General features: G+C 32.8%; 1 protein-coding gene across 3 annotated transcripts; it reads right to left on the bottom strand.

The window, feature by feature from the left end:
* Window positions 1–299: 299 nt before the first annotated feature.
* Adck5 (aarF domain containing kinase 5) lies at window positions 300–15,803 on the bottom strand. Of its 3 annotated transcripts, none has more exons than XM_089255056.1 (13): window positions 15,677–15,781; window positions 12,818–13,062; window positions 11,578–11,641; window positions 11,262–11,462; window positions 10,217–10,357; window positions 8,944–9,057; window positions 8,504–8,635; window positions 5,743–5,826; window positions 5,039–5,120; window positions 4,203–4,373; window positions 2,653–2,830; window positions 1,320–1,487; window positions 300–605 (listed from the first exon to the last, which is right to left on the bottom strand). In XM_089255056.1, exons 1-13 carry the CDS (start codon window positions 15,689–15,691, stop codon window positions 497–499), a joined length of 1,704 nt encoding a protein of 567 aa, XP_089111182.1. In that variant the 5' UTR covers window positions 15,692–15,781; the 3' UTR covers window positions 300–496. The 3 variants fall into 3 exon arrangements, with proteins under 3 accessions (XP_089111182.1, XP_089111184.1, XP_089111183.1); XM_089255057.1 differs by having other exon boundaries at window positions 305–605; window positions 15,613–15,726; XM_089255058.1 differs by lacking the exon at window positions 12,818–13,062 and having other exon boundaries at window positions 15,677–15,803.
* Window positions 15,804–16,208: the final 405 nt, after the last annotated feature.

Below are 16,208 nucleotides of genomic sequence, written 5' to 3'. Positions count from 1 at the left end.
CCAAAAATCTCTGGAGAGAAGTACAATATGACTTTCTCTACAAAGAAATTTTTCCAACTCAATTAGTAGTAAATTGCTGTATGGTAATATGACTGGAGTCTGGTAAACAAAAAAATCCAACCAGCCATTTTATACATAAAAAGCAGTAATTGCGCCAGCTCTGATAGTTCATTGCCAATTCTGAACCACTGTACTTTTATTCCTATTTCAGAATTCAGACTAGGTGAACCACAACTTGGCTGTCAAGTTGCAGTGCATTATAGTAAAATGAAGTTGTGCTATAGGGAATAATCTAGAATCTCTATCAAAAATATATTTTTTTAATTGAAATCAATATAACTACATCATAAAAAGTTCATTAAATATAATTTTTTGATTGTAAATATATTTTCATAAAAGATTTAATTTAAAAAAATAGAGAAATTGTCTGCGCTATAAACCTCAAATCGAATACGTTAACAAGTAATGCTCAAACAAAAAAATATATAATTTGAATTCATGCCATCAGATCGAGGACTTCTTTTGCTCCTTCTCGAGATATTCGCCCAAGGTAAACAAGAAGGTGTAAATATAACTTCCTGAACCTTGTCTTGATCTGCTCATACCTATTGTAAAATAAAATGAGTGAGATTGTAAGACAATGTTGAAATAGTGAATCTTAAATTTTTAAATACAGTCGAATCCCGTTATAATGAACTCCAAGAGACCGTACAAATCACTTCGTTATAAAGGAATTCCAGGTTATTTAAAAATGTCCCTACGTAAACTTCTCTGGGGGATTAGAAATGTGTTTGTTAAAACGAGATTTTCGCTTTAACGGGATTCAACTGTATTACACAGTTACTGGTGGATTTTAAATTAGTTGTATATTTTAATATTGAAACTATTTCAGTTTTTAGCCTATTTGTTTGGGATGCTGACTGAGTTGGTTTTATAATGCATATCTGACTCCACTCTTTGAAAACACACATTCCAGCATGTCAATTTGTTAGAAATTCTGCAGAGGAATGTGTATGAGGTACATGTATGGTTAAGTAGTAGTAGTATCAATGGGTATTTAATTGCAGACACATGTGTATAAAATGCTCGTCAAGTATAATAATCCCGTTATGTTATGCATGTCTGAAGGCAAAGAAAATAAGTGATATTATTGGTGACTTCATGCAGATTGTAATGTTAGCTTAAATTTCTAACAGTGGTTCTAATAAAAGGTGCAAAATAGCAGAATGCACATTATAACAAAGGGCCACTGTAAAGCAAAACTTGAGACTACACAATAATAAAAAAATTGTTTAAAAACCAATAAGAGCTCAACAAACCTTAGAGTGGCATCGAATAAAGCAGCATTAAAATACCCTGCAAGAGACTGGAGGATGCTATTTCCATTCTTAATGCATGCACCACTAGCTGCTCGACGGGCCATTATGACATAACGATCAATTGGATGACCATGTATTTTGGTGATTGAGCGCACTGTATTTATATTTCTTCAAAATAAAAAAAAAATATTCAGCTGAGAGAATTCACTCGACGTTATGATAGAAATTATTTCTGTTTAGATCAGCGGTTCTCAACCTTTTTTGACTCGCAGAGCCCTTTCTGGTATATAATTTCCATGGAAGAGCCCTGTGTACCCATTTTTTATTTGTTCATCAATGTCACTGATTTATTATTGCTCAAAAAATACTTATAATTTTTTTTCATTTTTCTCAAGTGTCGGTTGAGAACAGCTGGTTTAGATCATTATATCACAACATATAATAATATTTATGAAGTACTATCTTTTTTTGATGGCCCAGTCAATAATAATTATTATTAAGATGGAAATTCATCAGACCATTCATTACTAAGGTCGTTATAAAAGGGAAGTACCGTTTATATTATGTGAAATCTTTCATGAAAATAAGACAAAAACCTTGCACACATGTTCATAACTCTGCTATACATTATTTTTCATAAAATATTTATTTTAAGTTCAAAATTATGCCAGTTTACAATACATTATAAATTTTACAAAAATATTAAAAAGATCACAATTATTTCATAATGCAAGGTACATTCCATAAGAACGTGTAGTAAAACCATGAAATATAGGTACAGCAAAAAATAATTTATTCTTTTTCAAGGTATCCCTCAGATGATATACAATAGTCCTGTTGTTCAATCCAATTTTCAAAGCGAGTAGAGAAGGCTGTTCTGGAAGCTGCACCAATGAACCCTGCACAAATGAAATTTCTACCAGTTCACGATGCTTTCTTGATATGTGTTGTCACAAATTTCTTAAAACTGAAACATAATATTTAAATGCAATATTGAAATCATGCCCTTAACTCCCTTAAGGTCTGAATTATTAACAATGCAATTTCTGGCTGTTTCCAATGTCAAAAGAGAAGCTCTGTGGAAGAATTGTTAGTTATTTCAGCTGTGTAGGGTTCACTCTCAGGCAGCTTCCAGAAAAAGCCTTCTCTACTTGCTTTACACAGTAGATGAAATGATGGGACCACTGTGTATCATCTGAAGATACTTTGAAATAAAGTAAATTATTTTTCACTATTTATATTCCTTGATTTTTTAATGATTTTACTCCGAGTTATTATGGAACACACTTCTTATACCAGCTATATTAAAAGGTATACTAAAATGCATTGCTACCTGAATACTAGAAGCATAGGTAAAGGTAATTGACGAATTGTTGTCATTATCTTGTCAAAATGTTGTTGTGCCATTATTTTCATGTAAGCAACATCTTCATCAGTCATTCGATTAGGTATACTGATTCCATTTCTTTTCAGAGGTCTTTGCATTAATACTTCAGAGAACAAAAGATAGTCTAAAAAAAAAATAATAATAATCTTAACATATTAGGAATAGTAATATCAACTAACAAAAACATAATAACAGTTTATGAGCACAGGAATCTAAAACCCTGGTCACAAACCAGCAGTCATTGAATACAGTGTGAGATTTTTAAAATAATTTTTCTAAAACTCTATAAATAGTAACACCCACTTATTTTTTAGCTATAGTCTTGATACAATGAGGAAATTAATATATTTTGTTTGGTACAATGTTAATTGTATTTCAATTGTCTTTTTTTAGTGGAAACTAAAGATGTAAACTTAAAAAAACCCATAAAATACGGTAAACCAAAAATTAAATGCAAAGAACCAAAGAAATATTTACATTTTTTTTCTAATAATCTCACAATAAGAGGATAATGTACTTGACTAGGGTAGAATGTCAATCAATGATCCAACAAAAGGAACCTTCATACCTCAACTCTTGTAGTCAACCAAAAAGAAGCACACAAAATTTTATTAAGAAAATGGGGAGACGAGTGCTGAAAAGTGAAGAAATGAAATTGACCTATCAATATCACTATAGTCATCAACTGGGCAGGGCCTCCACATTCTGAAATGAGGTCTCTAGGCCAAGATCTTTCATAGACCGGTTTCTAGAAAATTTGTAGTGTAAAAAAAAAATCATCCCAGTTCCAGGGCTCAGCTTCTTCCACATCAACCATGATGGTCGATCAGAATTAACCATAAAAATTTTGAAAGATACATACAAATACAACGCCACAACAGGCAAAATGCCCAACGAGGTGACTGATAAAAAGATGTCCACAATAAATATGGATGTCATTAAATTTAAAAAATACAGCAACCCAATTAAAAATCCAATTCAAACAATATATATACATGATGAAATATTCAATGCCTATAAGAACACTTATGGTTGTCTTATTCAAGTGAAAGGTCAAAGATAAAGATGAATGGCATGTTATTTTCCATTTGTTATGTATTTAATTACTATATTATTTTCGATTCATGTATTTAATATTTTTGAAACAATCTTAATTTCAGACCCTATTGTTGAAAGCTATTTATTAGCCAAAAATTATATTCCCTACTAGATCAGTAAATAAATTATAGTAAAATATGGTAGAACCTAGATTTATATATAACAACTTCATTATTACCACTTTTTTTTGCGGTGTGTGTGTTCATGATCTTGACTTAGAGATTTAAGGATTTTTTTTAGTTTAATGGATGACTGTCTCATCTAATTCATTAAATCAGGGTTGAACTGCATTTACAAACAAAAACAAGAATATGTAGAAACTGCACAATCATTTTCTTTCTACACAAATATTATTAAAATAATATCCAAATACCATAACACTAACAAAGAAGCTTCACCTTGAACACCAAGCTCTTCACAATATTTTTTCATGTTTTCCTGGTTATTTAGAACAATGGATTTCCACAAATTGCACAAAGATATTCGATTTGAATCTGGGAGATACTCATACAAGCCATGATCTAGTAGAACAACCTCTGCTTTACCATCTTTGCCTCGCCGTATAAAAACTGAATACAAAAATAAATGTTTCATCCATGGAAATTCAACAAAAATATATGAACAATAAATACATCAAACATTCCATGGTACACTTGACACACACTAATACGACCATTACATTATAGATATTGTTCCATTACAAGGACCAGTAGGATAAGTCCAAAATATTTTTACATAACAACTATCCTATGTGCTTTCCTTTTGATATAATAACCACCTGATAAAACATCCATTTTTGGTGGAATGGTGGGGGGGGGGGGGCGCTACAAAGAGTGCTGACTGAATTATGAAACTTGGTAGTAAAATGACATTAAAATTTTCAATTGGCACATTGAATGTATATAAGAAAGCCACTATATGTAAACAGAAATTTCACATTATGGGTGTATGTGATAATTCAATAAGTAGTAATATTTGTATAGCCACAAGTAATTTACCATGAATTTGCAAATACAATCTAACGAAAGTAGAAATAATTGTTTAGAATGTATGTCACTGCTTCACTATGGTACAAAGACAAGAACTTCTGCTTCGACGCTGAGAACTGAACTTTTAATTCATTGAATAAGCAGAATCCACCATTTTAGATTAATCTTGAAAAATATTACACTGCATATCATCTAAATAAATATACAATTTTTTCGAGAGTAATAATAATATTCAGTTTAATCACCATTGCCTGGATGTGGATCAGCATGAACAAATCCAGTGCGGAATATTTGTTCTGAGAATGTCAACACCATTTTTTCATCAACCTGAAAGATTAAAAGTAATGAAAAACAATCACAAAAATTTCAGAGTGTATTCTAATCGCATTTGAGTACAAATGATTAAATTAATTGAACTTGCAAACTTTGTGTTATTATGGTGAAGGAGTATTTCATAATCTTTGTGTTATTATAATGAGATAACTTTGTTTAATTTTGAAAATAAGGGGTTCATTGATTTTTCTCTTAACATAAAAAAAAAGATAGAATTCAACATATTTACCAGTGATTCAAAATACACACATACATGATTATGACTATTACATCAGTGTTTACAAACCATGATTATGCATGTGTGAATGATTTGTGTTCATGAATATAAATCAAGACCTTGGTTAACGTCAATCACTTAGAGCATCATCCCATCAATAACATTATTTTTATAAGTCCCTACACAAGCATAATTAATGAATTTGAATTGCTTGTTATCAAGTCATCCCGCTTAAAGTAATTTTTATTTGTTCCCATGGGTGATTTTATACAGAGATCTGACTATAATTCTTTTTTAACAACCACTATAGAATGTCAAGGAATAAACCTTTATTCTTTATTCACAAAGAAAAAAAAGATAAGATCAGTCAAGTTATTTGAAAGAGAAAGCAGAACTCACGTCAGCTAGATCCAGCCCAAGCTTCAATATACCTTCAGTGTCTGAAACACTGACACCATCAATAAATTCAGCTGTGAGTACTCTCTGTGAAATTAAGTAAAGCATAAACAATGGCAAATAACATTTCAAGTACAAATGAACAAAAAAAAAGTTTTTGTTAATTTAGGGTCATTTGAGTATTATGTCAGCATCAAGGGGGAGGAGTTCGATTTGCTGACTATTGATAACAGGTGGGAGGGAGGGTTGATGATGCTTACGTCATCAACCGCCCTTCACAAAAATATGAAACATTCTTGATGGCATCTTACTTGATACACCAAAAATGAGAAAAACCTTTTACTAGTTTATGGGCACCTGAACTAACATTCTCTCTATTCATAAGTCCTCTATAGGACCACTTTAGTGATCTCTAAATGCTTTGCTGATCCAAGTGATCTGGAAATGTGTCTAGGCCACTTGAGTGCTCTAGAACTGTGCCACACATCCCTCAACTGATCCATAATTATGCCGCAAATCACTTGAGTAATCTGCAAATGTGTTGGAAGTAACTTGAGTGATGTAGAGCTGCACTGGAGGCTGCTTAAGTGTGCTAAAACTATGCCATGGATTGCTTAAGTGTTCTGGAACTGTGTTGCGGGTCACTTAAGTAAACTGTGAATGTGCCATGGGCTGCTTAAGTGCTCTGGAAATGTGCCACAGGCTGCTTAAATGCTCTGGAATTGTGCCATGGGTCACCTAAGCGGTCTGTAAATGTGCTGCTTAGTTCATTTTTACAAAATTAGGTTTGGGGGGGGGGGCACATCAGATAACCCCCATGGTCACAACAATATTTTCTTTTGAAATTTTATTTTTTAAAAATATTTTTTGCATTAAAAAATGAATTTTTGATCATATGGCGGGGGGGGGGGGGAAGCACAAGCCCCCCTACGTCTCTGATTCCACCAATATGTTATGTGTTAAGAGGTGGAGAGCAGAGATGAAATTTTGCTGACAAGGGGTGGGGGGGTCAGCAAATATTTGCTGACATATTTGAATGGACCTTTTCACAATATTATATCGCGCGCGCGCACACACACACTTTTTATTTGCTTCCAGATTTTTTAATGCTTCCAAAATGAAAAACAAAAATTCTAGTGTCTGTCGACTGTTTAATTTTGAAAAATGTTTTGAAAATTTTGAAAATTTCATGACAAATCATGAGAATGAAATACAGGGTGATTATAATTAGAATAGCAATTTAAAAATGCTGTAAAGTAAGAATCAGTGGTCAGAATGACTTGGAAATTTGCATGAATGCTCCTGAAATAATGAAATTTTGTTTGGTGAAGGGAAAAGAAACAAAATTTACAGATAGGTGGTGCTATGATCATAAAACACACAAAATTCTCTGGCAGAATGAAATAATAATCAGCCAGAGCAAAATGATAATTTAATTAATATAGTGAAGTTTCATAATTTTATAACTCCATTTTTCACAACATGTCAAAGTGTGCCGGTGGTAATGCTGTGGGTGGAGCCTTCAACTCAGCCAAGTTTGCAATCTGACCCCCTATGCACAACATTTTTGAGGTACCTCCACCGCTTACCACCTGATCTTTGTGGAACATGCAGTTTACACTTTTAATTATTACAAAACATTGTGGACAATGCATTAAAATTTCTTATGTAAGTCGCAGATGTTTGTTTTGGGACTTCATTTTTGTGCTGTTTCCATGAATTATGAAATTTTGCTATGTTAATTAAATTGTGATTTTCTCTGATTAGTTATCATTTAGCATGAGTGAAAAAAACTAAACAAAATTGCATTGTTTCAGGAATATTCATGTAAATTTTCAAGTCATTCTGAGCAGTGGTTCTTACTTTACAATGTTTTGAAATTGTAACTATAATTATAAATCATTCTGTAGATAAATAAGAGCCTACAAATAAAGTGGGTATCTCTGTGTAATAAAATTATGAAGACTAGCAAAAAAAGGGAATTTTTCTCTAATAAGGTTGTGAATAAATGGAATAGCTTACCTTCTGGAGGTAGTAAATTGTAACACAATTGACACGTTTAAAAAGAAATACGATAAACATGTTAGGGTAAATCGAAAAGCTATCCATTCTTAGAATAATACAACCATAAGTATTCTTTATGGGCATTGTATAATATTTTATCTTGTGTATATATTGTTTATAGTTTTTATTAATTAAATTTTTAATTGGGTTGCTGTATTTTTGAAACATATGACATCCATATTTTTATGGGCATCTTTTTCTCAGCCACCTTGTTGGGCATTTTGCCTGTTGTGGCGTTGTATTTGTATAAAGTCATTTTCTGGAGAGTTTAATCATTACATCTCAAAGCACCATGCCAATTACACAATTCTAGTATGAATTTATACCCTGACTGTATCGCCATGTATAATGCATATTAGGTTGACATATGCTTGTGTCTATCTAATGTAGTGAAACACCTATATAACAATACTCAAGGGGCATAAGTATAAGAGTGTCATAAGTTAGAGTATAAAACAGTTTGGGCATAGACTAGGCTATATATCTGCTGTATGAATTGTATTATTTTTCAGCTTGTTGCATATTTGTTCATACAGATAAATGTAAGTAAAGAAGTATGTGTAAAGGTAAGTACTGCATAAATGTAACAATATTTATTATATGTACCATTTGCACTGGATGTGATTACACAATCCCATTACAGATAGAAAATAGTATTTCTTGAAACATAGTTAAGTAAAAACAGTTGATCAATACTTACGGTACTGCATTTATCCCAGTAAATTTTAGGCACATACACAAACGGCATTGATGAGAGTTCTCTGTCGCACCGCTCCATATTTTGGCCTTCATTGATGAAATCAAGCTCATAGACGAGTGTTTCTTTAAGATACTACTAAAATTTAAAAGTTAGAGTGAAAACAGGCAGCAATAGAATACTCTTATAAATATATAATTTATATATTATGTTTTATATTTGTGCATTTCCCCTCAGCCACAAATATTGTTTTTTTGCTGATGACATTGTAATCTTTATGAAACACATTCTGCACAAAAGATTTATAGCTTTTTTTATGTTAAAAAGTGAATAACAATGGTACATTCATTTAAAATTAATATTCAGTTTTTCAAGTTACAAATCAGGATTTTTTGGAAGTTTTAAACAATAAAAGTAAGATAAATAAAATCAAAGTAACTCACATTCATCACCCATGTGAAGTTAAAATTAGGATGCATCTTTCCAATGATCTTCAACAGTATAAATACAGTGTTACAGTCACCATTAAATCGTTGCAACAGATCAATGTACTGCACCTGCAATAAAGTGATATTGAATTTATTGATATAGATGAGTTCAAACTTGGGAAATTAATCATAGTAGGATGTTGATTATTCATGCTGTTTCTGCCACTAAAAATAATAATCACAGAACTTCAGGTGAAATTGTAATTTGAGACTCTGCATGTAATGTGAATTCATTATAGAAGAAAACTTAATTGAAGTGAAAATATTCATCGTAAATGAAAAAAATTACAAAAGACCTTAGTATTAGAAGGCATCAACAAGGTCTTTAATTAAAATAGAGCCTGGAATCTGTGAGAAGTTTTGATGGCAAAATGGGTAAGATACGATACACAAATGTGAAGAAAATATGTCATTTTCAATAAACAGAATAGTAACCATGAAATGAATTCTAAGAGAATAAATAACATGGTGGCTGAAGATTATGTTTCATAAGTATATCACCCAGCATGCAAGAGGATCTGAGTTAAATTTCCTGTAGAGACAGTTGAATTTTCTTCTCGATTCAATTTCACATCAGTCAGCTTTTAAATCCTTTAAAGGAGGAATGTGTGACAATGTTTCTATCCAAGATAGTGGTATAGATTATTATGGTGTAAATTTAAAAATAGTTTAAATGAAATAAATTACAATGAACTTTTTGAAGGTATTCTATTCGGACTGAGTAAAATTCGGACTGGATTTTTGGAGGATTTTAATGAAATCTCAATGTAATACACATTGTCACATTTATTATACATTGCATACTTTTTCCTCTTGAAACATGTATTAAATCAGCAGATGCTCTGTGGATTATATGACGTCTTTTTAATACTTTGTGACTTTCGTCAACTTGTGCATTATCTGACAGGCCGATATTATACACAGAAAATGCAAATAACGTAAAATAATGAAGATGCAATACAATGAAACCTGTATGAAGGGAACATCAAGGAATTAAAGTAATTTACCATTTTATAAAGGTGTGTATCAAGGCATCAATCAATGATAGGAATATATTTTCATTCTATTTAAGGCAGGTTTCTGTCTCATAAAGCATCTGTTTTAAACAGATTTCACTGCATTTTGTTTGCTTTTGTTTTTCATGTTAATGGTAATTTACTAAAAAGAAAAGTGAAGATTGTTTCTGCTAACCATGAAATGAAATAAAAATAACTTGATTGAAACTAACCTTCACTGCAACTTCATGGCCATCATGAGTCTTAGCTTTGTATACTTGTGCCAAGCTAGCAGCTGCGATAGGCTTGGGATCAAACTCTGCAAATACCTCATCAGGCAGCATTTTGAAATCTTCCATGAATAGTTCATTCAGCTGAAAATAAATATGTTCAATGAATTATATACGTTTTCCAGGTTGTTAGGCAATGGACTAAGAAATTCACTTTCTGACGTTTTGCCCACATTTGTCGCACAGGTATCTTCGTAGGTTTAAACACATGTAGGTCTCTGCAACAAGCAAGAAAGGCGTACGTATTCTTCTCTTGAGTTGCTCCATATGTAGACATCTAAGGGTTGATTGGCTGCAGAGGAGTTGTATCGGCTGGTTGGACTAGAAGTATCAGGCATACTTCTAGTCCATCCATGCACTTTTGTTGCCTCCTCTTGATTTATGTTGTTGTGCTTGAACATTTCATTTGCTTCTCTTTTCATGGTAGTGCATTTCTGATGATATTACTTCAAAGTCCAACACTTCTAGTTGAACCAGTCAATACAACTCTTCTGTGGCTGATCAAGCTCTAGATATATAAAAAAGAACTCTATGGGAGAAGATATATGGCGTTTTTTTGCTTGTAGCACAGATCTACGCATGTTTAAATGATGCCTGTCACAGAGTGGCAAAATTTCAGGAAGTGAATTTCTCAGAAAATGGCCTAACAACCTAGAAAACATATTTAATTCTTTGAATGCCGGCCACAAATGCCTCAGACAATACGTCCTAGGTATGTTCTTACATACTAAAAATGTGAAAGTTTTGTATCGCTTATTCTTCAATACATGAATATAAAAACATTTGCCCACATCCTACATTTGAAATGAAAAAATTGACTCAAAGAAATAAAAGATTTCAAAGAAACTCAGATTTTGCTTTAAAAAAATTAATTTATATAAGACTTGCAATGAAAATTTTCCAAATCATTTCTTAATTTCCAAGTCATATTTTCATCAAACATCTTGATTTAATTTGATAATTAACGGTTTTATTTCCCAACACTTACTTCATTCCTCTTCCGCGTAAGTGCTTTGTCATGCAGAACAGACAGTGTATCAACATACTCTCTTGGAAGTATGTGATTTACAGAAACTAGCCCTTGCCCCAGCTTTATGTATAGGCCTCCATTATGCAAACACCCTTGGAGAACTCTATTTGCAGATCTCTGGTGACATAATTTGACAGCTGCTTCATACTCTGAAGAACCCTAAATGCAATGAAAAAGTTAAAGCGAAAATCAAAAGCAGATTAATGCAACATTTCTAAAAAAATGTATCTAAAGGGCCAAATAAGTTGTATTTCATCTATAAACTTGTACATACTTCATCTAAGCCCCACAGCGTCCACCAATAGTCCATGGACACAGTGATTCCTATCTTGAGAGACCTGCAAGAGAAAGAACTTTAATGAAATTTGAAAATCTATGACGTTTTGATGAATAGTGTTACCAAAGTCCCCCTCCCTTCCTATCAAATCAAAATTATGTGCGAATTTATACGAGATATGAAATCATGAGGCTTTTATTCTAAATAGACAGAGCCGTCTTAATGCATGGCAAAAGAGGGCTTCCGTCCTTTCTTTCAAACTGAGCACATTTCCAATCTATCACCATAGGCAATTTACTACACAATGAGTAGTGCCGGAAGTATGAGAGTGTGTGTACCTAACAGTCTGAATATGTATCTAATGTTGTGAATGGTCTTTCAGTGCTGCCCTTCACATTTATAATTGTGCGTGAAGTGAGATGATTGAATATTTGTACCCTTGTAAGCCTGTTGCTCTCTGTGGCAAGACTTTCAGCCCAAAGGGAAGGAGGCCTGAAGTGCAGAGAACGCCCTCATAAAAATAAAGCCTGATTAAAATTTTCAAGAATAAGAATGTAAATTGGAGACAGGAAATTTCTAGTCAGATAGGGGCCCTCAGAAATATCTCTTTATTCCGAAGATCATGATACTCTAAAAAAGATGGCCTTGTCAATAGAGTAGGCCTATGTTATGTATGCAAGCTATGTTAGTACAGGAAGTGAGCAAGAACTCAAATCCCCATTATGTCATATTTCACAATTTCTAATATTACATATATCTTAAAACTAATACCAATTAGTGATTCTCCGCAGAGAGCAGGCACTCCAAAATTATGCTTTCATAACAAGAAAAATTCAAACATTTACCATCTTCTTTTCAAAATATGAAAGATGGCAGCAACAGCTAGAACATTAAATAAGCATAATTCTAACATATACTTACTGACACACAATGTGGGTGGTATTAGCTGTCTCTTGTGTGTGGGTGTGAAGTTTATAGCTCAAAATGTTTTTCCCTTTCGCAATGTCACCAAAACAGTCATTCCCCCCCCCCCCAATACAGCCCAAAATATACCTGAAACATTGGATGCCCCCCCACACCAGTGTTTGATGGTTATTTTCTTTAAAAAAAAATTTTTTTTTTATTCATTTATTTTTCATTAATGGATGTACAATAAATAAAAGTTCAAGAAATTTCATGCATAACTTTAAATATTCCACAATTAGTTTTTTTAGAAATTTTGCCAGGGAAAACAGACCTGAAAAACCTTCCAATACCAGCCAGTGTAACTCTAACTTGTCTTTGATCGAAAGAATCAAGGGATAAATAGTATGCTCCGGATCCAACCAAAACACTTCCCAAGACAATGTGCCTCCACTTCCATCGCTTTTTTCTCATAACAGGTACTTGCTTAGAAAAACTTGCGAACTGTAGGAGCTGATTTCTCACTGGTGAATTCAAAGACACCTTTGTCATGCACACCATTGACTTTGAGTACATTTTCTAAAAACAAGAGCAGGTATTAAAATAATGGCAGATTTTTGTGACGAAATTTTTATAAACTATTCTATTGCAAATAAATTTTTGGTGAATGGAATTAATGGTGTAACAATGATGCCAGACTGATATCGAGGTACCTCAAACTCAGCTACAGACTGTGTGTGTGTGGGATTGCACGAGTCATATTCATTAAACTAATGTTTCCAACTGGAGATGCGAGAAATCCATTTTAACAGCAAAATAGTAAGGAATGAAGTTCACTGGTGGGTGCAGTCTAGTAAACAAATTAAGAACCAATGTTCTCTCTTTTGTAAAATACGAGAAAACCCACCAAGAAAGTTCTCAAGAGATGTCACTGCTTATTAAATTGTTTTCATGTAGGGTTATCAGAACATTTTTTTAATCATCCTCATATGGTTTTGAAACTTATTCCTTTTGTCCTGATTTATTGGGTTCCAGGTTTTATATTCTCCAGAAAAAAAAATACACTAAGAAACAAAAATCTGTTCATCCGTGTGTGTTCATATGATTTTTTCGCCCATATATTCAAACTCTTTGAGCAAACCCAGGGCTGTACTTACCCTCCAAAAAAAATACTGTATACATATTATTTGCATCTTTGTGCATTTTTTGCAAGATATTATGAAAAACTAGTTATATATGTACAGATGCCAATTTTTTTTTTGGAAAGAAAAAGTCATCACTGTCTCTATGACGGACTCAAACAGATGTCTTATCAGAAGCCAGACAAGTGCACTACCACTACTCTATAGAAGCAGATAGAGTATTTCTTACTCGGAGCCTATATATATATACTGAATGGCACATACAAAGGATGGTAAAAGCAATTATCTTATGTGGCTCGTAAATGACATCAAGGCCATCATATGGTAGAATAAAAATTCTAGTCCAAGGAAGTGGTGGTGTAATGCATGTGCCCTCATTTATAAGTTTCTGAATCCAGTAACTCTAGGTCAAAAGCTGGAAAAAGGTCTAAGACTTAAAAGTACAGTGGCGACTTATGAATGTTCTGTCAGTGCCATCTATAGATAGTGCCCTGGTTCTGTTAATTTACAGAATTGTTTGAACTAAGAGGAATCTATAACCACAGCTTCACAGTTTTGTTTATGTCAACGTTTTTGTAAATCTCAGGACCATTGTCTGTAACAATTCGACAGACCATTTACAGCAGTGGTTCTTTACTTTGTCACCCACAGCTATCTTGCTGTGACCAACATTTACCCATGGCTCCCTATAATAGTCTAATAAAGAACCCCTTTAAAGCACTAAACAGGCGCACACCGATTTCGACAGCTTGTCTCTGGCATAGGTTGGTGACACCCATAAGAGCCATAATGCACTCGATTTGATAAATACTGATTCGATATTTCCTTCAAACACATGTGTATATTAATATTTATGTCACCCCTGAATATAATTTTCTTTTAATTATAATTTAATTCTTGAGACTATTTGAGGATCACCACTAGTCTGCGGACAAGTTGGGAAATGTTGTTTCAAGTATCTCTCTCGCATTAAATCTAAGTATTTTTCATGTATCGGTTATAACAAATATTGGACAATGAATGTTTCTCCCGTTCACATGCAACTTTGTTTTATCCGGGATCATCTGCATTTATCACCCCACGATCAAAGCAAATATGCATGTGCAGACATACCTTTAGCTATTTTAAAGCAGAATCAATTCGAGAGATTAATTCTACGCTCAGATGGCGAAATGTTATATGTCCCTTTTCAAAATTTCCCAATGGCAAATTTCATAGGTAGAGAGAGACTTGAAAGTCTGGAGGGATGGGGACATCAATTCATATATAGACATATACGTTAGATCAGTCAGCTCCGTCATTGACATGGGAGTGGGACAATGCCCCCTATCTCTACCCATGGTAAATTTTAAAACAATATTTTGCTGAAATTCGATACCGTAGCTTTTTGACTTATTACAATTTGCCTCCGTTGTTTCCTCATAAACTGAAAGAGAAAGACAAAAATTTCCCACTTTCTAAAATTTTGACGAACGGGAAAAGTGACTTATGGCATTTCACCATCTGAGTACATAATTTATTATTTTTCGATCTTTAAAACTGGTGATTTGAAAAACCCGAAACATAGGCACAAGCCTCCACAGATCATTAAACAAATCACTTTCTAACAATTTATTAAATTTCACATAATTATCCATGCTTCCAATGATTACCTCTCCCATACAGCTATAGAGATAACATACCTCTACATATCAGCATATTTTATTGTTGACAAACATTACTTACCCTAGATAAATATAAAAAAAAAAAGTGTATAAAAAAAAAAAAAAAGTGTAAAAAAAAAAAAAAAAAGTGTATTTAATATAAAAACAATAAAAAAATCCTTGTATATAACATTTTAAAGATAATAATAATATTTTTATCTTTATGACTTAAAAATAAATACTTCCTTTTAACTAAAACCAACGGAGGAGGATGTATCAACCTCCCGTGCACAATTTCCTTGTGACAGGAAGAGACACCCAGGACAAAAAAAAAAAATATTTACCGCGAAGACACCCATGAGAGCTAATTTATACAGCTGAAATGAACATAACGACCAAAATAATTACCACAAGGTTGTTCATTTCCAATATGTTGATACAGCGATTGAAATCGCACTGATAATTATTACGGAGGAAGGAAATTAAAACTTTTTGAAGCAGACGGAAAAATTTCAAGGCTTCTTACACAAAGTGTGCTTTTATCCCTACTTAACTATTTTAATTAAAACTCAAAAAAAAAAAAAAATCGGATCGAAATCTCATATTCTTTAAAGATTGTGCTTTATTATTTGAAACAGAATTACAGTATTGCTGACTTAGATGAATTAACATTGATCCAATTATAAAATTATTTCAGTTTAATTTATCTGAACATTGCGATTTTGATGTCATCTATCGAGAGACTAGAAAAACCATCTGAAAAATGATACCGATTCTGGAACAGCTGCTACCATCTGATATTTATAAAAAAAAAAGAATAACATTCAGATCTAGTATCAGCTATGAAAACTAGATGGCAGTAAACCCTTCACCAAGGTTTTGCACCGTATAAAATTGTATGAGTCGAAGCCTCAAAACTTTAGGTTATTTTGTACCTGTC

Source organism: Pholcus phalangioides, unplaced genomic scaffold (genome assembly GCF_987345545.1).
Source record: "Pholcus phalangioides strain wild (caught in Gottingen) unplaced genomic scaffold, Ppha-v1.0 ptg000042l_1, whole genome shotgun sequence".
Classification (NCBI taxonomy): Eukaryota; Metazoa; Arthropoda; class Arachnida; order Araneae; family Pholcidae; genus Pholcus; species Pholcus phalangioides.
This window is presented reverse-complemented; position numbering and strand designations above follow the sequence as displayed.

Bases quoted from the DNA above. Each gene is read 5' to 3' on its own strand.
- Adck5 (XM_089255056.1), bottom strand. The intron at 10,358-11,261 runs GTAAGTGTTGGG...ATTTATTTTCAG, and splicing joins TTACGCGGAAGAGGAATGAA to CTGAATGAACTATTCATGGA. The intron at 1,488-2,652 runs GTAGCAATGCAT...TTTATTTTGAAG, and splicing joins CCTATGCTTCTAGTATTCAG to AAATATAAATACAGTGCGCT.